Source organism: Hypanus sabinus, chromosome 5 (assembly GCF_030144855.1).
Source record: "Hypanus sabinus isolate sHypSab1 chromosome 5, sHypSab1.hap1, whole genome shotgun sequence".
NCBI classification, from domain to species: domain Eukaryota; kingdom Metazoa; phylum Chordata; class Chondrichthyes; order Myliobatiformes; family Dasyatidae; genus Hypanus; species Hypanus sabinus.
Genome location: NC_082710.1, coordinates 110,658,631 through 110,683,403, shown reverse-complemented (window position 1 = coordinate 110,683,403; position 24,773 = coordinate 110,658,631). Strand labels below are relative to the sequence as shown.

At 43.5% G+C, this 24,773-nt stretch overlaps 1 protein-coding gene across 1 annotated transcript in view; it reads left to right on the top strand.

Moving 5' to 3' along the window:
• Positions 1-24,773, top strand: part of epb41l5 (erythrocyte membrane protein band 4.1 like 5) — a 218,943-nt gene that overhangs the window by 75,345 nt on the left and 118,825 nt on the right. The window contains exon 2 of the mRNA XM_059970330.1: positions 14,130-14,234. Within this exon, the coding sequence (XP_059826313.1) occupies positions 14,130-14,234 (105 nt within the window). The remainder of the gene's footprint in view (positions 1-14,129; positions 14,235-24,773) is intronic.

Below are 24,773 nucleotides of genomic sequence, written 5' to 3'. Positions count from 1 at the left end.
GACCTCCAATGGTGCCCGTTCGTGATGGTTAAGTTTTGCCCGCTGGCACTCCACACAAGCTGCAGTCCAGTCACGTGCCAGACAAACTCTAGTGCCACCAGTTTCTGTGAGGCCTTCCGGTCCGGAAGCAAGAGACCATGTATGGAGTCAAAAACAGTCGGTCTCCGGTTTGCGGGCATAGTGGGGCGAGAGCAACCAGTTGAGACATGGCACAGGAGAGAAACCCCAGCTTCACTGAATTTGAAGTTAGCCAGCTGCTGTCCCCGACTGCTTTTCAGTGAGCCTGGACGTTTGGGTCGTAGCTTGTTCAGCTGCCATGCCAGTATAGTCGATCCTTATGTGTATGGCCTCTGTGGCTGGCCGCGAGAGAAAATCAGCCATGGCACTATTTTCCCCCTTGATATGTTGTATATCGGTTGTGAACTCTGATGTGTAGGGCAGGCATTGCTGCTCTGCAGACCAAAGGGCCGATATTTTGGCCATTGCATGCACGAGGGGTTTGTGGTCAACCAACACTGTGAAACGGAGACCCTCCAGTTGAAAACAGAAATGGCGGATAGCCAGATAGAGAACCGAGAAGCCCACAGGCAAACGTGATGTACTGTACTTCCGCTCGGGGAGACGGAGCTGACGGCTGAAGAAGGCGAGCGGCTGCCACACGCCTCCGACCAACTGCTCATGCTCAGCACCCTCAGCGCAGTCTGACATCAGTAGTAACGGCTATGGGTGTGTTGGGGAGCCAATGCGGCAATAGGGTCACGTTAGAAAGAGCTCATTTGATGCCATCAAATGCCCTGGTCATATCCAATGACCAGTCAAGCTCTTATTTTGGGGTGTTGCCTTAAAGGACATTATGCAGGGGGAGAGTGGGTTCACCAGCATGTGGAATGAAGTGGTGTTAGAAATTGACCACATCTAAAATCTTCTGTAGTATTTTAGTAGTGTGGGGCAGTGGGAAATCCATATTAGCAGCCACTTTGCTGGGAGGGGATTTGCACCTTCTGCAGAAATGTGATGGCTAAGAAAGTCGATGGTTGATTACCCAGACTGGCATTTAGCAAAGTTAATAATGAACCTGGGTTGCTTAACTGCTCAAAGTGTGCGGAGATTAAATAACTTTAGATTTTGACACAGTGGTGACAAGGTATGTCATGCAGGTAAACAAAAAGAAAATCTGAAGTCTTTTAATACGGAGTTGAAAAGTCTGTGGCATTTTTCAGTCCAAAATGCACAGAAACTTGGAGCCCAGACGGGGTTATCACAGCCATTTAGGGAATGTCATTTGAGCACACAGGCACCTGACGGTAGCTGCTGATTAGTTCAACTTAGGAAAAAATTTACTTTCTAGCTAAATGTGTCAAAAAGTTTTGAATGTGTGGGACTGGGTAACGATGGGGGGTGGTGGCCTCGTTAAGGCACCGGTAATTACCACGTGGGCAGCAACCCCCATCGGACTTGGCGACCATACGGAGTGGTGAAGCCCAGGGTCTATTTAACTGGCCTACAGTTCCAAGTCCTTTCATGTTGGCCAACTCAGCCTTTGCAGGTGCCAGCGTTTCTGGGTCCAGTCTATGCTGGTGGGACATTTGTGCGAATGTGAAGCTTGACCCCATGTTTTGCAAGTGCAGTGGAGAATGTGGGCTTGGCGGGGTCTGGGAGTTCGCCCAGCAGTGGAGTAAATTCATATCTGGTGGTGCATGCACTTGACAAGTGTCACTGTGGGAAACTTACAGGGGTGCTGGGTAAACACCCAAAGTCATTAACATTCACAAGCCGCAGTTCTTAAGATTGACTAATAGTCCTTGGGCACACAGGAAATCTGTACCGAGCAGAGGTCTAGCCACTTCAGCCAGGACAGTGTAATGTTGCCTACTGAAGTGTAATGTCACCCGTCGTGTCCTGTGAGTCTGGACCCTGCTGCCATTGGCGGCCTCCAGTGACATTTTATCACTCTTTGCTTTCTCATCAATAGCTGATGTTAGTAGCACACTCACTTGAGCACTGGTGTCACACAGGAAACGTCATTCTGAAAGGGTGTCTGTAATGACCAGGTAGACAACGCTGGCTGCTGGACCCCACGGTGTTCACAGACCACTGATGTCCCAATATGCTGGCACTGTTGAAACTGCATGGCCATCGGCATTTCTTAGCAATATCACCAAAGTGAGTGTGGTTAAAAATACAGGCCTGGTGTGATTTGTTTTGCATCCACAGGTACCCTTGTGTTGGGAGGCCTAGGTGACTGGGCTTTTTGAGATAGGGAAAGGAGGGGAGATGATACACTGCAGCTTATCTGAAAGGGACTAGCAGCCAAGCTCCCTGTAGAAATTCACCGATGCATTAGTGAGCGCCTTGTGAACTTGATCAGGCATTTGCTGCATGAAGGGTTATTTAAAAATAAAACAGGGATGGTGATTTCCTAGGAGGGAGAGCACGGGGTCCATTAGCTCCGAAGTCCTTGCATTGCCGAGTCTGGGCAGGGAGAGCAACTGGTTGCTGCAATCAGACTCCGATAGTCCAAAGTCTATAAAAGATGAGTTTTCGGCGGTCGGTATTTATTGTGTTCAGGCAGCTGTTCAAACAGAATACTCTCGCAGCCATGGAATTGCTGAGTGACATAGTAAAATTTGGTTTTAATGTTGGAGGTTTCTCGCAGAGCCAATTTGGCCTCAGCTTGTACAAACTAAGCGACAGCACTTTGCTTACAAAGCTCTGGCAGCTTCAAAGCGACTGCGTTGGCCAGCGTGCTCAGTAACTCTGGAGTCGTCCTAGAGCATCAGGGTCACCAACGTAGGTTATCACAAATAAAATGAAGTGAGGCTTTTTATGTGTAAGAAACACTGCAACACGTTTTATTGAACTCCAAAACCTACACAGAAAAAGTGTGCTAAAACTCTTTAGATAATAAAGTCATCACGTCAGACCAGCCTCTTAAAGTGAAAGCCCAACTCAAAGGGTGAGAATTATGTACGTTTCTCCTGATTATGTACCCTGTGTGGTTACTTGTGAGCAAGCAAATCTCAAGGTTGTACAATTTATACATTCTTTGATAATGCACTTGAATCTTAACTGTGGACGTGATGTACCAGTTGGAGCCTTCAGTAAGAAGAGCTCTTTGTTGGCTGTGCACAAGTAGTTCTGTGGGGGGGGACATCATGTGATGACGTAGGATCGACACGTGGAAATCCAGCTCTCCTGTAAAAATCCAGTAAAATAATGTAAAGAAAAGTTAGTAAATACTTTTAAAAAAATTACTTATAAACTACTCAGGATTGTCTTAAGATATGTCTCCTAAACAGAAGCAGAAGAAAACTACTACTTTGAAGACAATACAAGTTTGAAAAGAATCAAGGCCGGCCGCCATGAAGGAGCCTCGGGCTCAAGTGCATTTTACCTCCGGCGATACAGAACAGGAAACTGCGGCAACATCAACTGTTTCCAAAAAAAAAGAGCAACAGGAATTGCGCATGCGTGAAGGAAGGGGCATGCGTAAACACGAGCAACCCAAACTACAAATCCCAGCTATGATCGGAACTGAAAGTGGAAGTGAATATGAGGTGGAATCAGATTCTCTGGATAAATCAGATGAAGATGAAGAGCCAAATAAGAGCAACAGGAAGAGGTTGGAGGTGATATTGGAGATATAAAAAAACCTTTGGTGCAAATAATGCATGTATTAAAAGCATTAAAAGTAATAAAAATGATATTAAAAATATGAAGATTATGTTTGATAAAATGATGAAAAGACAGGACAAAATGGACAAGAAAATTAAAAACTTGGAAGAAATAACGGGAAACACCATTGATAGAGTGAATAAAATGGAAGATAATATTTCTGCCTGGACATCAGAAAGAAAACGGTTGTTGGAAAAAGTGGATGTACTTGAAAATTTTAGCAGACGAAATAATATTAAGATTGTTGGACTTAAAGAAGGTATAGAGGGAGGGGATCCAATAAATTTTTTTCAAAAATGGATTCTGGAAATTTTGGAAATGGAAGAAGGAACCCAGTTAATTGAAATTGAAAGAGCTCACAGAGCCCTTAAGATCAAGACCTCAAGTTGATCAAAACCCATGATCAATCTTGATAAAATGCTTGAGATATCGAGATAAAGAAAAGAACCTGAAGGCGGCTGCCCAACGTGCCAGAAAGAGAAACGGGCCATTGATGATAGAAGGGAAAACAGTTCTTTTCTATCCTGATATAAGTTACGACCTTTTGAAGAGAAAGAAGGAATTTAACCCAGCAAAAAAAGTTTTATGGGAAAAGGGTTATAAATTTATATTGTGCCACCCGGCAACCCTGATGATTGATTTGGATGACGTAAAAAGAAGATCTTTTACTGATTATCGGGATGCAGAAGAACTTGCACAAAAACTCCCAAATATTCGCTAACCACAGCCAAAGTTTTAAAAGTGAAACGGATTAAAGATGAAGACAGGGACAGTGAATGGAGTTGATGGATGTTTAAGGACAGAAGAATATTTAAATATATTCTTAATTAACAGGGGGAGAAAGGTAAAAATTTGAGAAATATTAATCGAGAGTAGTGATATTATTTTTTCTTATATATACTTTTTTATGTTACGGGGAGCTGGGGGAACTTCGGATCGATTGCTACAGGATTCACGTGTGTAACCATGGCGATTGCCATGACCCACACAATGGAGGGGGGTAATGTTGTGTTTTTCTTTATTCATAACATTAGTAGGGGGGTATTTTGTTATTTTTTTTCTTTATAATCTATTTTTCTTTAATCTTTCTTTCTTTGCCTGGACAATTGGGGGCGGGGGGGGAAAGACACATAGCAACACGGAGAATTTTTAAAAGATTCAAAGGTACTACGAAAGTTGAAAAGTTAGGTATTACTATAGACTGGAGTAACCCTGTTAAAAATAATGATTTAATTTACTGAATTTTTTAAGTTTTAATGTTAATGGGCTTAATGGACTGGTGAAAAGAAAAAGAATTTTAACATATATTAAGAAAATGAAAATAGATAGAGCTTTTAGCTGCATTCCATTTGAAAAAGTACTTATAATTTAACAGATAAATATGAAATATTTCTGAAAATTTGGCACCCTTATTTACAAAAGATGGGATTAAATATATAGGTGCTCTGAAGATATAATTATTGGTTATTTGGGGAAAGAAATAAACATATATATTAAAGTTATTATGAACTCTGTGGAGCATGTGGGAATCTTCCAATATCCAGGCATTCTTTCTTTCTTTCTTTCTTTTATTTTCTCTTTTTTCTCTCTTTCTACAGGGATATGTTAGGGGGGAGGGGGGAAGGGTTGATAATTTTTTTTCTTCCTGTAACCATTTGAAAATTCAATTAAAAAAATTTTATTAAAAAAAAGTATTTCTCCTGTGCACTCTTGAATTATGAGAGACTGGATCAGGTCCAAAGAATTTGCAGGTATGCAGATGATAGCAGTGCTTCTTGACTATGCAAGTACCACACTACAGTGCAATAATTCAGGTTTTGTACGCTAAGCAGATTTGGAATTTCCCGGATGACTGTTATGGAGGCTCGGTGTGCTTCCAATGACTCACCAATTTTTACAAATGCACATTAGAAAAAGCATCATATCACAGTATGCAACTACCCGGTGTAAGACATCCAAAAAAAGCAGAATTGTGAACGCAGCTTTGTCAGTTGTGAGAACCGGTCTCCCTTCCATGGACTCGGTGTGTACTTTCCATTCCCTCAAGGAAGCAACCACGGGCCCCTCCTACCCCGACCATTCTCTCTCCTCCCTGTATCCCGTCAGACAGAATAAATAAAAACTTGAAAATATACCACGAGTTTCAAGGACAGTTTAAACCTGAATGTTTGTTACAAGAGTCTTGAATCAAACTCTTATACACTAAATCTCAAAACTACCTTATCACGACCCTTGCACTTTACTCGTTCACCTGCACTGCTCTTTCTCTGTAACTGTAACACTAACTTTAAGGCATTGAGAGGGAAATATGGGGGGCGTCAGTGGTGGGCTTTATACACAGAGAATGGCTGGTGTGTAGAAATTGTCAGGGGGGTGGTGGCAGAGGCAAATGCATCAAGGACATTTTAGAGATTCTTAGGTTGGCCTGTGGATGATAGAAAAAAATGAAGGGCAATTTAGAATGTGTTATGTTTTGATATTTCAAACCATCAAACTGATTCAAAGAAAACTCAGGAGTCCAAGATTATGGGTGCAACTTTGTCTTTACTTTAAGCGAGGCCTGCAAGTTTTGTGATGTACAGTATGGAATCAACATATTTTTACATATAACCCATAAAGAATTATTTGAATGAACAGGAAAGCTTAATCAACCCATATATGTAATATATGTGTGTACACACAAACACACACGTACACAAGATTACAGAAACATTAAATACACAACAGAAGGTAAGAGTTGAATTGATCTTGGAATACGTTAAGGGGTCAGCACAATGTTGTGGGCTGAAGGGCTTGTACAGCCCTGTGGTGTTCTTCTGCATTCTGTTATTGTTGTTTTTGACACTGCCTCCACATATTTATGAATGGAATGACCTGTAATAATGGTGTGCAAACGAAGCTGCTTACCACCTCAGTGTGTGTCACAACAATAAACCAATTGCATCTAACAACTCAGGCCATTACTAACTTTCTAGCTCCGTTCTCTATACTTGCATCTTGTTGCAACATTGACGGTATTAGCCAGGTGGTAAAAACATTGACCGCAAGCTGGATCTCTGCAGAAGCTTTTTGCTTTTGCTTTGTTGATTTAATTGGCAAATTAAATGCCCATCTGTCTCTTTTGACATTATAGTGATTGTACCAATAGCTGCCTGCTTCATATGCTAGCATGTTTTTTGCTTAAGGAAAACTTTTCATAGATGTCAACCCAGGTGATGAGGTGGAGATTGGAGTCCCCCAAAAGAGGTCCTTCCCCCCACTAGCCTGCAGGTCACCCTTGGGCAAGGTGTAGCATTTGCTTAGCTTCCCCGACCAGGGTCACGTGCAGGTGGTGGATCGTCGTATCTGGCGCGTATCACAGGTTCTGGTTATACAACCGATGTCAGGCAGGCGAACCCTGAAGAGCACTGATAATGGCTGGGGTCACCCAGCTTGTGAAAGCACTGTCCAGAAGAAGACGATGGCAAGACACTTCTGTGGGAAAATTTGCCAAGAACATTGACGGTCATGGATAGACCATGATAGCCTATGTCAGATAACATGGCACATGACAATGATGATATTTGATTATTTAAAAAGTTAATCTTGATTTGAAATACAGTGACTGCTCCTGTATCTTCCCCTTACACCATTGGCTTTGAGTTGGTGCTCAGTGGGTTAAAACCACTCAGTTTTGTTTGTTGGTCTTTTCTTATTGAAATGACGTGTGGGTGGTCAGAAAGAAATGGAACTTGAGATTTATTTTACTGGATAAAGAAAACCAGCCTCCCTCTGCCCATGCGTTTTGAAACATTGGGCCATAGTTCATTAAGGTCTTACAATAAGGCTTTTGTGTCTCCTTCAATGGCTTAGCTAGACTTCCAATGCACTGGACAAATATGAGTAGTCTTTGAATGCTCAGTGAAGCTATACAAATGTTTTTGTATTACATAAAAGAATATGTTTTACTGAGGCCAAATGGGATTATACAGTGACTTGGTTTGTGGTGATTGTTTGGTTAGGAAATACTTTGTGCCATTTCTGAGTAAATAGAAGTTATATTTGTTAAGACATAAGACCACAAGACACTGGAGCAGAACGAGGCTATTTGCCCCATCGGTCTGCTCCACCGTTCCCTTGTGGCTGATTTGTTAGTCCTCTTAACCCCATTCTCCTTCCTTCTCCCTGTAACTTTTCACAGCCTCAGTAATCAAGGATTTATCAGCCCCCACTTTAAACATGTACTGCTGTCTGTGGCAATGAATTCCACAGATTCACAACCCTCTAGCTAAAGAAATTCTTCCTCCTCTCTGTTCTAAGGGAGCCTTGTATTCTGGGGCTGTGCCCTCTAGTCCCCAACTCCCCCATTACAGGAAACATCTTCTGCATGCCTAGTCTATCTTGCACTTTCAAAGAGATCTCCCCCGTTCTTCTGAACTCTATTATAGGAAATTATTTTGTTGCATCAGCAAGATTTAAAAAAACACATAGCAGTAATATAAATAATATATATAGTAATTATTAATAATAAAGCACAGAATAACAATATACACAATAATAATTTAGCAATGTGCAATAATGTACAAAATCAAATAGAGACTATTGTACTATGACGTGTGTTCTCCTGTTGCACAGAGATAACTGTTGTATATGCTTATTGCATTTGTTAGGGAAGATTTTGTGTAACAATCCTTGTGACAGGGGTGCTGAATGAGCCTGTTCGAAAGGGGGCACCACTGCTTATTCAGCAGGTCATGGAGAGGATGTGCCAGATTGGCCATGATGGATAACTGTTTAGTGACCTCCTCTCTACCACTAACTCAAAAGTGTCTGGGTTGTAGCCAAGGACGGATCCAGTCTTTTTAATGAGCACCAGGAACTTGAGATGACTAGTCCCTGAAAGTGAGTCCATTGGTTGTGGGGTAGGTGAAGTTGCGAGAAGTTATCCCCTCTGGTTCAAGAGCCTGATGGTGGAGTGGTAATAATTGTTTCTGAAGCTGGTGGTGAGGGTCCTGAGGCTCCTGTACCAGCTTCCTGATGGCAGCAGCGAGAAGAGAGCATGACCTGTGTGGCAGAGATTTCAGATGATGGATGCTGCTTTCCTGCAGCAATGCTCCGTGCAGATGTGCTCAGAGGTGGGGAGGGCTTTACCTGTGGTGGACTGGGCCATATAGACTACTTTTTGTAGGATTTTCTGTTCAAGGACATTTGTGTTTCTATACCAGGCTGGGATGCAGCCAGTCAGTATGCTCCCCTCTACACATCTATAGAAGTTTGTCAACCTTGTAAACTTCTAAGGAAATAGGGGCACTGCCATGCTTTCTTCATAATAGCAGGTCCTCTGAAATAATAACACTGAGGAATTTTAAGTTGCTGACACTCTCCAGCTCTAGTTCTCTGATGAGGACTGCCTCATGGACCTCTGGGCTTCTCTTCCTGAAGTTGGTAATCAGTTCCGTGGTCCTGCTGACATTGAGTGAGAGACGAATGCAGAGGAAGCTGGATCAGCAGTGGGTTTTCATGGGTTGGGGCGGAGGCACGTTGGGCTGGGGGTCGAGGGGCTATGTCGGGTCAGCGCCCTCTCTTCACTGGTTTGGCCACAGTTTGAGAGGCCGCGGGTCGACAATCACTCCTCACGGGAGGACTAAGTTCGAGCTGTTGCTCTCCTCGATGCTGATTGTGGTTGTTTCTGATATTCTGTGATTATTGGTGTGGCGTGGACTTCTGTGTTTTTGTGTTTTCTTTCTTGTTGTCAATTGGCGGGTGGGTGATATGTTGCTAGGGAGGGGTAGGGGATTTGATGTACTTGTTAGTGTTTCTCTGTGTGAGCGATCTTGTGCACGAGTGAGGTTGGGGGTTTGATGCTATTGTTGCTGTTATTTTGTGTGGGAGGGACTTGGGGGTTAGGGTTTGATGTTTTAGCTACCGTGTCCGGGTGAGTGATTTGTTAGTTTGGTGCGGGGGAGGGGCTGGAGGGATTGGGGTTTGCGAGTTTTGCTCCTTTTTTGTGCGAGGTGGTTGATGTCTTTTCTTTCAACGGCTTTCCTGGATTTCTGCATTTCATGGCTGTCTGGAGAAAACGGTTCTCAGAGTTGTATTCTCTGTACATACTTCGATAATAAATTGAACTTTTGTTGTGGCACCACTCAGTCAGATTTTCAATCTCCCTCCTATATGCTGATTCATCACCACCTTTGATCTGGTCTGCAACAGCAATGTTGGCAGCAAACTGGAATATGGCATTGGAGCTGTGCTTAGCCACACAGTCATAGTGTAAAGTGAGTAGCACAGGGGTACCTTGTGGTGCATCTGCACAAATGGAGACTGCGGAGGAGATGTTGTTGCCAATCCAAACTGACTGGGGCCTGCAAGTGAGGAAATCCATGATCCAATTGCACAAGGAGGTACTGAGGCCAATCTAATGCCCTTCCCTTGGACAACATCGGTGGCGTGGAGAGGGGAGACTTGCAACTTGGGCAACTACCGGTCTTCCATTTAAAAAAAAACCCTGCCCAGGCTTGCGTCCTGGAAACTTTCCAAGGCACAAATCCATGGTCTATCGAGACTAAAGGAGGCCTACTATTGAGGCCAATACCTTGAAGCTTATTGATTAGCTTTGAGGGAATGATGATATTGAATGCTGAGTTGTCATCAATAAAGAGCATTCTGATGTATACATCTTTGCTGTCCAGATGTTCCAGGGTTGTGTGAAGAGCCTATGAGATGGCACCTGCTGAGGACCTGTTGTTCCAGTAGGCAAATTGGAGCGGATCCAAGGCTCTTCTCAGGCAGGAGATGATGTGTTTTAAGACCAACCTCTCAAAACACTTCATCACTGTGGTGGTAAGTGCTACTGGATGATAGTCATTGACGCAGGTTACCATGTTCTTCTTAGCTACCAATATAATTGAAGCCTGCTTGAAGCAAGTAGGTACTTCAGACTGACAATGTGAGATGTTAAAGATCTCTGAACACTCCAGCCAGCTGATGAAGCAGAAGTCTATAAGACCAAGGCCAGGTATCCTGTCTGGGACAAATGCTTTTCATGGGTTCACCCTCCTGAAGGTGATTCGCACATCAGCCTCAGATACGGAAATCACAGAATCATCAGGGCTGTGGGATTTCATGAAGGGCCCTCCGTGTTTTGATGATCAAAGTGAGCATAGAAGGCATTGAGCTCATCTGGAAGTGAAGGCCTGCTGTTGTTTATGTCACTTGATTTTTAACTTTGTAAGATGTGATAGTATTCAAATCCTGCCACAAGTGTCGAGTGTTGATTCAGGTTTACTGCTTCGCTGGTGAGATGGTTTTCCAGAGATTGTATCTGGACCTCTTGTAACTTGGTTATCACCAGACTTGAATGCCTCTGATCAGGCCCTCAGCAGATTGTGGACCTCATGGTTCATCCAGGGCTTTCTGGCTGTTGACTTAGATACTTGTTTGACTGAGATGTTTTGGTCAAATGTTTTTTGTTTGTCTGTAAATGGTTAATGTGTTTATTTGTAATCTTATTTTGTCTTCTGTCTCGCTTACCAAACCTGTGAACTTGCTTCCCCATAACTGAGGTGTCTAGACCCCAATCCCCCAGCGGTAATTTCTTTTGTATTTATGTATGTTTTTGACAGGGGCACCACTATTGTTCATCTAGACCAGGGAGAGAGATTTAGTTTTACACCAAACATTTTCATGAAAGCCCTGTTTTCCAGTGTACAATGAATCTATACTTGCATCGTAAACAGAACTATTTAAGCAACACTTTAAGAAAATGAAAGACTAGGAAGGAAATAGTTTGACTCTGTTTTAACTGTATCCTATTTCGTGTGTGTGTGTGTGCGCGCGCGTGCACCATGTCCTCGTCAGACAGGCTGCTCCGTGATGAGGGCCAAGGAACAGCATGTATTGCTACTGTAAGTACCCAGGGAGTACGGAGTGATTGACAGATTGGAAATTGCTGGACGGTAGGTTCATTCCTTGATGCACTTGAGAATGTCCAAGTTCACCCAGTTGTGAGGGTTCGTATGAAAGGACAGGAGATGAAGTCGAGGGGGTTGAGAGCTTCAAGTAGATAGAAATGAAGCTGATCGGTATCCATTGGAGACAGCTCCACCCGTGACCACAGGAAACACCAAAGAGTTGTGGATACAGCTCAGCACATCAGGGAAATTGGCCTCTCCTCCATGGACTCTGTCTGCAGTTCTCACTGCCTCGGCAGAGAAGCCAGCCTAAGTAAAGAACTCACCCAGCTTTCATCTTTCCCTCTCATTGGGCAGCAGATACAAAAGACTGAAAGCAAGTAGAACCAGGCTCGAGCACAGCTTCTTTCCCTTTGTTGGTTCCATAGCACAGACTCTTGAGCTCTCAATCTATCTCGTAGTCACCTTGACCTTGCAGCTTATTGTCTACCCGAACTCCAATTTCACTGTCACTTATTCTGCACTTTGCAATTGTTCTGTTGTACTAACTCAGTGCATTACTTTAATAATTGATCTGGATGAATGGTATGTATGACTGGTTTTTCACTCTACCTTTGACTCACTCTCCTGCCCACCCACTCAGTCACTTCTGGCCCTTCAAGTCTCATCACCTAGCAACCCACAGATGTAACCCTAGCCAAATCATGGGACAATTTACAATGACTTACTAACAAGTACACCTTTGGACTGTGGGTGGAAACTGGAGCACCGGGAGAAAATCCAAGCACTCCACAGGGAGCACATGCAAATTCCTTACAGAGGATGCCAGAGTTGAACTGCAATAGTGCTGTGCTAACTGCAATGATACCATAGTGCCCAGTGTGGCTCAAGTGTTGCCTGATAATGTTCGATGAAACTTGGACCCCATATCTCAGAAAGGATGGTGTTGTCATTTGAGAGAGTCCAGAGGAAATTAGACAATAGACAATAGGTGCAGAAGTAGACCATTCGGCCCCTCGAGTCTGCACCGCCATTCTGAGATCATGGCTGATCATTCACTATCAATACCCAGTCCCTGCCTTGTCCCCATATCCCTTGATTCCCCTATCCATCAGATATCTATCCAGCTCCTTCTTGAAAGCATCCAGAGAATTGGCCTCCACCGTCTTCCGAGGCAGTGCATTCCACACCTCCACAACTCTCTGGGAGAAGAAGCTCTTCCTCAACTCTGTTTTAAATAACTGACCTCTTATTCTCAATCCATGCCCTCTGGTACTGGACTCTCCCAACATCTGGAACATATTTCCTGCCTCAATCCTATCAAATCCTTTAATTATCTTAAACGTTTCAATCAGATCCCCTCTCAATCTCCTCAATTCCAGCGTGTACAAGCCCAATCTCTCCAATCTCTCTGCGTAAGACAGCCCTGCCATCCCAGGAATCAACCTAGTGAATCTACGCTGCACTTCCTCAATTGCCAGAATGTCCTTCCTTAAACCTGGAGACCAAAACTGTACACAATATTCCAGGTGTGGTCTCACCAGTGCCCTGTACAAATGCAAAAGAACATCTTTGCTCTTGTATTCAATTCCCCTTGTAACAAAGGCCAACATTCCATTTGCCCTCTTCACTGCCTGTTGCACTTGCTCATTCACCTTCATTGACTGGTGAACTAGGACTCCTAGGTCCCTTTGCATTTCTCCCTTACCTAACTCGACACCGTTCAGACAATACTCTGCCCTCTTGAATTCATGAAGATGATTCCTGGAATTAAGGGGTTAACATATGAGGGACATTTGGCAACTTTGGGCCTGTACTCACTGAAATTTAGAAGAATGTGGAGGTTCTCATTGAAGCTTACCGAGTGTTGCAAGGACTAGATAGGGTGGATGTGGAGAGGATGTTTCCTGTGGTGGGGATATCCAGAACCAGAGGGCACAGCCTCAAAGTTGAGTGACAACCCTTTAGAAGAGAGACAAGGAGGATTTTTTTTAGCCAGGGAGCAGTGCATCTGTGGAGTGCTCTGCCCCAGACTGTTTTGGAGGCCAAGTCTGCTGATATATTTAAGGTGGAAGTTGATAGTTTCCTGATTCCTGGTCAGGGCATCAAAGGATATGGTGAGAAGGCAGGTGTATGGGGTTGGGGTTGAGTGGAATCTGGGATCAACCATGATGCAATGGCAGAACAGACATGATGGGTTGAATGGCCTAATTCTGCTCCTGTGTCTTATGGTCTTATGGAAACAGTTATGATCTAAAAGCCCAAAATGCAGACAACTGAAAATTTGAAATAAAAGGAGACAACTCTGGAAATTCTTAACAGTCCAGACAGCAACCGCAAAGAGGTCTATCCAGTTAACATGCCAGTGACCACTGGTCAGACTTATGAGGAAATATTTGAAACATATGTATTTTATCTTGCAGAGAAATTGCAATGTTGATTGATTGATGAAGACATTGGATTCATATTTCCAAAATATATTTGTCTGAAACCTGTGGAAAATGTCTGGGAGAAAGATTTTAAATATTAACATCGACATTATCTTCTTTTTTTCCTGTTTAGAAAAAAGCTAAAGGCCAGGAATTGTTTGAGCAAATCATGTACCATCTCGACATCATTGAGAAAGATTACTTCGGCCTCAGGTTCATGGACTCTGCTCAAGTAGCGGTGAGATGCCCTCTTCGTCCAGTCGATTCTTAATGGTGTTAATTGAATAGAATTCCTCAGCTTGTACTTGATAAAATGCATTCCTGGATATTATTTTTCTCCGGATGGGGGTGGGGAGAATAATTGTTAATTGTATTAGCTTCAGTTATGTTTAAGAGCTTATTTGTTTATTGTATTCAGGGAAGAATGGCAAGTTCACAACTTATACTATTTAAAGCATTACATTACAAGACAGCCTTCTGGGATCTCTGATCATTTCTTTGAAATGGTGAACTCTTCCGTCAGGTTATTTGACTTGTCTCAACTGCTGTGTGATGCAAAGAAGGAAAAATGCAATATTGATTGATCAAGACATTAAATCTAAGCTTCTTAAAATATGCTTGTCTGAAACCTGCGGAAAATGTCTGGAAGAAACATTTTAAATACTGGATACTGTTGGGGAGGGACGACCGAGCAGAGGAAAGTCACAGTGGTCGGGTCTTTGGCACTGAGTCTAAATCTGTGACTCAAAACGGACAGGGGAGGGGGAGTGGAGAAGAGGCGTGCTGTGGATTCATTAGTTAAGGGAACAGAAAGGGAGTTCTGTGGGCGAGAATGAGATTACAGGATGGAATGTTGCCTCCCAGGTGTCAAGGTCCAGGACACCTCGGATTGAGAACTCAGCGTTCTTAATTGGGAGGGTGAACAGCCAGAAGTCATGGCCCTGCGTAGTGTTCAGAGAGTTCGGTGCTAAGTTGTAAAGTCCAATTTATACTTCTGTGTCGAATCTATGCCATAGGTACGGCATAGCTGCATACCCTACACCATAGCCTGATGCGTACCTCCCCAAAAATGCAACAACTGTGATTGGTTTGCACGGTAGCATCGCATTTCCTCCTACGCATTGGAGGAAGTGGTTGGAGACGATGAACCAGATCGTCAGATCTATCTGCCAACATCTGAAAGTATTTGAAATGCATTTCCTCGTCCATGCCTCTTAGTGGCCAGACAAGCACAGAAAATTCACTCTCCTTCTGCCTCAGTCTGTTCTATGGTCGTACACACCATCTCATCCGACGTCTTCTCTCTTTTCTGCGTTGCAGTAATTTCATTGAAAGTAACTCTTGTTCAACATTTATTAGCTCCAACTCCAACATGATACGCTCAGTTTCAGTCGCCATTGTTTGAAGTACACAAAGAAACTCTACACAGTGGGATAGAAACCCCAGCGCCAACTAGCGTTTTGGTGGTGAATTGCAGAGCGACGCAGACGCACCAACGCACAAGTATAAATGCTCACAACGGCGTAAGCTACGGCGTAGAGCCTACGCAGAAGTATAAATCAGCCTTAAGGGCAGTACGTCTAGGGTTGTGATCTGAGGATTGCTATCAATTCCATGTGCTAGTGAGGACAGGACTGGGAAGTTTATACAGTTTAATAAGTGACTAAGGAGTTGGTGTAGGGGGGAGAGCATAAGATTTTTGGATCATCAGGCTCTCTTCCAGGGAGGTGAGAACTGCACAGAAGGGACAGTTTGCACCTGAACTGGAGGGGGCCTCATATCCTAGCAGAAAAGATTGATAATGCTGCACAGTGAGGTTTAAACAATAGTTAGAAACATAGAAAATAGGTGCAGGAGTAGGCCATTCGGCCCTTCAAGCCTGCACCGCCATTCAGTATGATCATGGCTGATCATCCAACTCAGAACCCTGTACCTGCTTTCTCTCCATACCCCCTGATCCTGTTAGCCACAAGGGCCATATCTAACTCCCTCTTAAATATAGCCAATGAACCGGCCTCATCTGTTTCCTGTGGCAGAGAATTCCACAGATTCACCACTCTCTGTGTGAAGAAGTTTTCCCTCATCTCGGTCCTAAAAGGCTTCCCCTTTATCCTTAAACTGTGACCCCTCGTTCTGGACTTCCCCAACATCGGAAACAATCTTCCTGCATCTAGCCTGCCCAATCCCTTTAGAATTTTATATGTTTCAATAAGATCCCCCCCTCAATCTTCTAAATTCTAGTGAGTATAAGCCTAGTCGATCCAGTCTTTCTTCATATGAAAGTCCTGCCATGCTAGGAATCAATCAAACCTTCTCTGTACTCCCTCTATGGCAAGAATGTCTTTCCTCAGATTAGGGGACCAAAACTGCACACAATACTCTAGGTGCAGTCTCACCAAGGCATTGTACAACTGCAGTAGAACCTCCTTACTCCTGTACTCGAATCCTTTTGCTATGAATGCCAACATACCATTTGCCTTTTTCACCGCCTGCTGTACCTGCATGCCCACTTTCAATGACTGGTGTACAATGACACCCAGGTTTCGTTGCACCTCCCCTTTTCCTAATCGGCCACCATTCAGATAATAATCTGTTTTCCTGTTCTTGCAACCAAAATGGATAACCTCACATTTATCCACATTAAATTGCATCTGCCATGAATTTGTCCACACACCTAACCTATCCAAGTCACCCTGCATCCTCCTCACTGCTAACACCGCTGCCCAGCTTCATGTCATCCGCAAACTTGGAGATGCTGCATTTAATTCCCTCGTCTAAATCATTAATATATATTGTAAACAACTGGGGTCCCAGCACTGAGCCTTGCGGTATCCCACTAGTCACTGCCTGCCATTCTGAAAAGGTCCAGTTTACTCCCACTCTTTGCTTCCTGTCTGCCAACCAATTCTCTATCCACATCAATACCATACCCTCAATACCGTGTGCTTTAAGTTTGCACTCTAATCTCCTGTGTGGGACCTTGTCAAAAGCCTTTTGAAAATCCAAATATACCACATCCACTGGCTCTCCCCTATCCACTCTACTAGTTACATCTTCAAAAAATTCTATAATATTCATCAGACATGATTTTCCTTTCACAAATACATGCTGACTTTGTCCTATGATTTCACTGCTTTCCAATTGTGCTGTTATCACATCTTTGATAACTGACTCTAGCATTTTCCCCACCACCTATGTCAGGCTAACCGGTCTATAATTCCCCGGTTTCTCTCTCCCTCCTTTTTTAAAAAGTGGGGTTACATTAGCCACCCTCCAATCCTCAGGAACTAATCGAGAATCTAAAGAGTTTTGAAAAAATATCACTAATGCATCCACTATTTCTTGGGCTACTTCCTTAAGCACTCTGGGATGATGACCATCTGGCCCTGGGGATTTATCTGCCTTTAATCCCTTCAATTTACCTAACACCACTTCCCTATTAACATGCATTTCCCTCAGTTCCTCCATCTCACTAGACCCTCGGTCCCTTACTATTTCTGGAAGATTATTTATGTCCTCCTTAGTGAAGACAGAACCAAAGTAGTTATTCAATTGGTCTGCCATGTCCTTGTTCCCCATGATTAATTCACCTGTTTCTGACTGTAAGGGACATACATTTGTCTTAATCAATCTTTTTCTTTTCACATATCTATAAAAGCTTTTACAGTCAGTTTTTATGTTCCCTGCCAGCTTTTTCACATAATCTTTTTTCCCTTTCCTAATTAAGCCCTTTGTCCTCCTCTTCTGGTCTCTGAATTTCTCCCAGTCCTCAGGTGTGCTGCTTTTTTTTGGTAATTTATATGTTTCTTCTTTGGACTTGATACTATCCCTAATTTCCCTTGTCAGCCATGGGTGCACTACCTTCCCTGGTTTATTCTTTTGCCAAACTGGGATGAACACTTGTTGTAGTTCATCCATGCGATCTTTAAATGCTTGCCATTGCATATCCACTGTCAACTCTTTAAGTATCATTTGCCAGTCTATCTTAGCTAATTCACGTCTCATACCTTGAAAGTTACCCTTCTTTAAGTTCAGAACCTTTGTTTCTGAATTAACTGTGTCACTCTCCATCTTAATGAAGAATTCCATCATATTATGGTCACTCTTACCCAAGTGGCCTCGCACAGCAAGATTGCTAACTAACCCTTCCTCATTGCTCAATACCCAATGTAGAATGGCCTGCTCTCTAGTTGGTTCCTCGACATGTTGGTTCAGAAAACCATCCGGTATACATTCCAAGAAATCCTCTTCCTCAGCACCCTTACCAATTTGTTTAACCCAATCCATATGTAGATTGAAGTCATCCATTATAACTACTGTTCCTTTATTGCACGCATTTCTAATTTCCTGTTTAATGCCATCCCCAACCTCATTACTACTGTTAGGTGGCCTGTACACAACTCCCACCAGTGTTTTCTGCCCCTTAGTGTTATGCAGCTCTACCCATATCAATTCCACATCCTCCAGGCTAATGTCCTTCCTTTCTATTGCGTTAATCTCCTCTCTAACCAGCAATGCTACCCCACCTCCTTTTCTTTCCTGTCTATCCCTCCTAAATATTGAATATCCCTGGATGTTGAGCTCCCATCCATGGTCACCCTGGAGCCATATCTCTGTGATCCCAACTATATCATATTCATTAATAACTATCTGCACATTCAATTCATCCACCTTGTTACGAATGCTCCTCGTATTGACACACAAAGCCTTCAGGCTTGTTTTGACAACACTCTTGGCCCTTATACAATTATGTTGAAAAGTGGCCCTTTTTGATTTTTGCCCTGGATTTGCCTGCTTGCCACTTTTACTTTTCACCTTACTATTTTTTGCTTCTACCCTCATTTTACACCCCTCTGTCTCTCTGCACTTGTTCCCATCCCCCTGTCACATTAGTTTAAATCCTCCTGAACAGCAATAGCAAAAACTCCCCCTAGGACATTGGTTCCAGTCCAGCCCAGGTGCAGACTGTCCTGTTTATACTGGTCCCACCTCCCCCAGAATTAGTTCCAATGCCCCAGAAATTTGAATCCCTCCCCCTTGCACCATTTTTCAAGCCACGTATTCATGTGAAATATCCTCCTATTTCTACTCTGACTAGCACCTGGCTCTGGTAGTAATCCAGAGATTATTACCTTTGTGGTCCTACTTTTTAGTTTATTTCCTAACTCCCTAAAATCACCTTGTAGGACCTCATCCCGTTTTTTACCTATATTGTTGGTACCTATGTGCACCATGACCACTGGCTGTTCACTACCACCCCCACCCCACTCCAGAATGTCCTGCAGCTGCTCGGAGACATCCTTGACCCTTGCACCAGGGAGGCAACATACCCACCCGGAGTCTCATTTGTGGCTGCAGAAATGCCTATCTATTCCCTTTACAATCGAATCCTCATCACTATAGCTCTCCCACTCCTTTTCCTTCCCTCCTGTGCCACAGAGCCACCCATGGTGCAATGAACTTGGCTGCTGCTGCCCTCCCCTGATGAGACATCTCCCCCAACAGTATCCAAAACAGTATATCTGTTTAGGAGGGAGATGACCCCAGGGGGACTCCTGCACTACCTGCCTACTGCTAAGCTGTCTAGTGGCCACCCATTCGCTTTCTGCCTGCGTAGCCTTTACCTGCGGTGTGGCCAACTCACTGAACGTGCTATTCACGACTTTCTCAGCATCGCGGATGCTCCAGTATGAATCCAATCACAGCTCCAGACGCTCAATGCAGTCTGCCAGAAGCTGCAGCTGGACACATTTCCTGCACACATAGTCGTCAGGGACACTGGAAATATCCCTGATTTCCCACATGCTGCAGGATGAGCAAACCACGGGGCCGATCTCAGCCGCCATGACCTACCCAATACTTGCCTCAGCTTAAAGGAACTTACCTTGCCTTACCTCACTTGGAATGAAGCTCACCCTTGGCCTTTGCTCCCCGAAGCCTCTGGAGACAAAGCCTTCCTACTCTGTCTCCCTCTACTCCATCGCCTGTCCGTCAAACTGCTCTCTTTTAAATACTCCCGCTGCCTCACGGTCCGACTTACACGCGCTTGTGCAGTCGTGCCCCCGTTAAACTGCCGAAGAAAATGACCGACTTCCACAAACTGCTCTTTTCAAATACTCCCACTGCCTCACGGTCCGACTTACACGTGCTTGTGCAGTCGTGCCCCCGTTAAATTGCCGAGTTGCAGGGAGATGGGAACCAGAGTGCCAGAACTGTTAGTGGGGAGGTTGTGGACACAGATGTTGGTAAGACCTCAGACAACGTCAGGAGATAGGTGAGACTATTGCCCTGAGCTGTGTATATTTCAATGCAAGAAGTATCGTCGGAAAAGTGGATGAGCTCGGGGTATGGATCAACACATGGAATTATGATTCTGTAGCCATTGGTGAAACTTGATTGCAGGACTGGCAGCTCAGTATTCCAGGGTTCCGTTGTTTTATACGTGAGAAAGCAGGAGGGATTAAAGGAGGAGGGGTGATGTTACAAGTCAGGGAAAATGTCACAGCCACGCTCTGTCAGGACAGACTGGAGAACTCAACCAGTGAGGTAAAATGGGTGGAACTGGGAAATAAGAAAAGTATAATCATTTTAATGGTGCTATATTATTGACTACCCAACAGTCCTAAGGATTTAGAGGAACAAATTTGTAAAGAGATTGCAAATTGTTGCAAGAAACATAAGGTTGTTAGAGTAGGTGGTTTTTAACTTTCCGCATATTGGCTAGGAATTCCCGACTGTAAAAGGACTAGATGGGATAGAGTTTTTCAAATTTGTTCAGGAAAGTTTCCTTCATCAGTATGTAGAAACCCCAATGAGAGAGCATGAGATACTGGGTCTGATATTGGGGAATGACACAGGCAGGTGACAGAAGTTTGTGTAGGGGGACACTTTGTATCTAGTGACCACAATGCCATTAGATTATTAGTAAATATGAAAAAGATAGGTCTGGTCTGCAGGTTGATTTATTAAACTGGAGCAAGACCAATTTTGATGTTATCAGAAATGAACTGACAAGTGTGTTTTGGGACAGGCTGTTTTCTGGCAAAGGTGTACTTGGTAATTGGGAAGCCATCAAAAGCAAAATTGAGCTTGTGTGTGCCTGTCCGAATAAAAGGTAAAGATATCAAGTGCAGGGAACCTTGATTTTCAAGAAATATTTAGGCCCTGGTTTAAGAAAAAAAGAGGTATATATCAGGTATAGATGAGTAGGAACTAATGAGGTGCTTCTGGAGTATAAGAAATACAAGAGAACTCTTAAGAATGAAATCAGGCGGGCTAAAGGAAGGCATGAAGTTGCTCTACCAGACAAGATGAAGGAGAATCTTAAGGTATTCTACAGATATGTTAAGAACTAAAGGATTGCAAGGGGCAAAATTGGCCCTCTCTAAGACCAGAATGGTAATCCATATGTTGAGCCAAATCAGATGGGGAAGATCTTAAATAAATTATTTGCACCTTTATTTACTCAGGAGATGGACACAGAGTCTATAGAAGTAAGGCAAAGCGGCATCAGCTTCATGGGCCCTGTACAGATTGTAGAGGAGGAGGGGTTTGCTATCCTGACACAATCAGTGTACATAAATCCTCAGGGCCTGACAAGGTGTTCCTTCATGACCCTATGAGAGGCAAGTGCAGAAATTGATGAGGCCCTAGCAGAGATATTTAAATCGTCCCTAGCAACAAGAGAGCTACCAGAGGATTGGAGGATAACCGAAGTTGTTCCAAGTTTAAAAGGAGCTTTAAACATAAGCCAGGAAACTATAGGTGAGTGAGTCTGACATCAGCGGTGGGAAAGTTATTGGAAGGTTTTCTAAGGGACCAGATATATAAGTATTTGGATAGGCATGGACTGATTAAGGATGGTCAACGTGGCTTTGTGTGTGATAGATCATCTCTAACCTATCTTAAAGCTTATTTCGAGCAAGTTACCAGGAAAATGAATGGAGTCAAGGCAGTGGATGTTGTCTTCGTGGACTTTAATAAGGCGTTTGCCAAGGTCCCGCATGGGATGTTGGTCCAGTAAAGTTCAGTTGCTCAGCATTCAAAATGAGACAGTAAATTAGATTAGACTTTGGCTTTGTGGGAGAAGACAAAGAGTAGTAATGGAGGCTTGCCTCTGACAGGAGACCTGTGACTGGTGGTGTGTCACAGGGATCAGTGCTGGTCCTTTGTTGTTTGTCATCTGTATCAGTTGATCTGGATGATAATGTGGTTAACCTGATCAGCATATTTACGGGTGATACCAAGGCTGTGGATGTAGTGGACTGCAAGAAGGCTATCAGGGCTTGCTGAAGGATCTGCGTCAGCTGGAAAAGTGGGCTAAAAAATGGCAGATGGAATTTAATGCAGACAAGTGTGAGGTTTTGCACTTCAGTAGGATCAGCCTGGGTAGATCTTACCCAGTGAGCGGTCGGGCACTGAGGTGTGCGGTAGAACAAAGGGATCTGAGACTACAGGTTCGTAATTCGTTGAAAGTGAAGTGACATGCAGATGGGATCGTAAAGAAAGCTTTGGCACATTGGCCTTTATAAATCAATGTGTTGAGCACAGGAGATGGGATGTTATGTTGAAGTTGTGTAAGACATCGGTGAGGCCTAATTTGGAGTATTGTGTTCAGTTTTGGTCACCTACCTACAGGAGAGATGTAAATAAAGTTGAAAGAGTACAGAGAAAATCTACATGATGTTGTGGGGTCTGGAGGACCTGAGTTATAAGGAAAGATTTAATAGGTTAGGACTGTAGTCCTCGAGACCATACGATGCAGGAACAGAATTAGGCCATTCAGCCCATCGAGTCTGCTCCACCATTTCATCACGGCTGATCTACTTTCCTGTCAGCCCTAAGCTCTTGCCTTCTTCTATATCCCTTCATTCCCTAATCAATCAATAATTTATCATCCTCTGCCTTAACTATACATAAAGACTTGGCTTCCAAAGCTGTGGCAAAGAATTCCACAGATTCACCGCTCTCTAGCTAAAGAAGTACCTCCTCCATTCTAAAAGAATGCCCCTCTATTCTGAGGCTGTGTTCTCTAGTCTTAGACTCTCCCACCATAGGAAACATCCTCTCCATATCCACTCTATCAAGGCCTTTCGCATTTAATAGTTTTTAAATGAGGTCACCCTTATTCTTATGAATTCTAGTGAATACGGGCCCAGAGCCATCAAATGCTCTTCATGTGACGAGCCATTCAATCCTGGAATCATTTCCCTGAATCTCCTTTGAACTCTCTCCAGTTTCAGCACAACCTTTCTAAACTATGAGACCCAAAATTGCTCACATTACACAAATGAGGCCTCACCAGTGCTTCATAAAGTCTCGACATTACATCCTTGCTTTTATATTGTAGTCTTCTTGAAATGAATGCTAACATTGCATTTGCCTTTCTCAGCACAGAACCCACCTGCAAATTAACATTTAGTGAATCCTGCACTAGGATTCCCAAGTCCCTTTGAACCTAAATTTTTTGTATTTGTTCCATTTAGAAAAAGTCAGCCCTTTCATCTTCCTAAGTGCATGACCTAATACTTCCCGACACTGTATTCCATCTGCCATTTTTTGCCCATTCCCCTAATCTGTCTAAGTCCTTCTGTAGCCTCTCTACTTCCTCAAAACTACCTGCCCCTCTACCTATCTTCTTAACGCCTGCAGACTTTGCAACAAAGCCATCAATTCCACCATCCAAATCATTGACATTTAATGCAGATATTCCGTGGAATAGACTTTTATATATAGACGATTGAGAGCAGATTTGATAGAGATATACAAAATGATGAGGGGTATAGATAGGGTAAGGGCAAGGAGGCTTTTTCCATTGAGGTTGGGTGGGACTACAACCAGAGGATCAGAGGTCATGGGATAAGGGTGAAAGGCAAAAAGTTTAAGGGAAACGTGAAGGGAAACTTCTTCACACAGATGGCCATAAGAATGTGGATTGAGCTGCCAGCACAAGTGGTGCATGTGAATTTGATTTCAACGCTTAAGAGAATTTTGGATTGGTACATGGATGATAGGGGTATGGAGGGCTATGGTCTGGGTGCAGGTCAATGGGAATAGACAGGTTAAAGGATTCTGGCGTGGACTGGATGTGCTGAACTGCCTGTTTCTGGCCTGTACTTTTCTATGACTCTAAATAAAGACTTACATTCTTGTTTTAAGCTATTTTTTGTTGTCGTAGTTGGAAGCTTCATTGTAGTTTATCTTTATAAGGCACTGATGAGGCCTCATTTGGAATGTTGCGAGCAGTTTTGTCATAGAGAGGATGTGCTGACGTTGGCGAAAGTTCAGAGGAAGTTCACAAGGACGAACCCGGGAGTGTATGAGGAGCGTTTGATGGCTCTGATTCTGTACTCACCAAAGTCTAGAAGAATGAAGAGGTGGGGGGGGGGGGGTGAGGAATCTCATTGAAACATATTGAATATTGAAAGGCCTAGACAGGCTGTAGGTGGAGAGGATGTTTTCTATAGCGGCTGAGTCTAGCACCAGAGGGCACAGCCTCAGAATAGAAGGGCCTCCCTTTAAAACAGAGATGAGAAATAATTTCTTTTGCTGTAGAGTAATGAATTTGTAGAATTTATTGCCACGCACAGCTGTGGAGAGCAAGTCATGGTGTATATTTAAAGTGGAAGTTGATAGGTTCTTGGTTAGTCAAAGGTTATGGAAGGAAGGCAAGAGACTAGGGTTCAGAATGATCATAAGTCAGCTGTAAAGGAATGGCAGAGCACAGTCAATGAGCCAAATGGTGTAATTCTGCTTCTGCATCTTGTGGTCTAAAAGT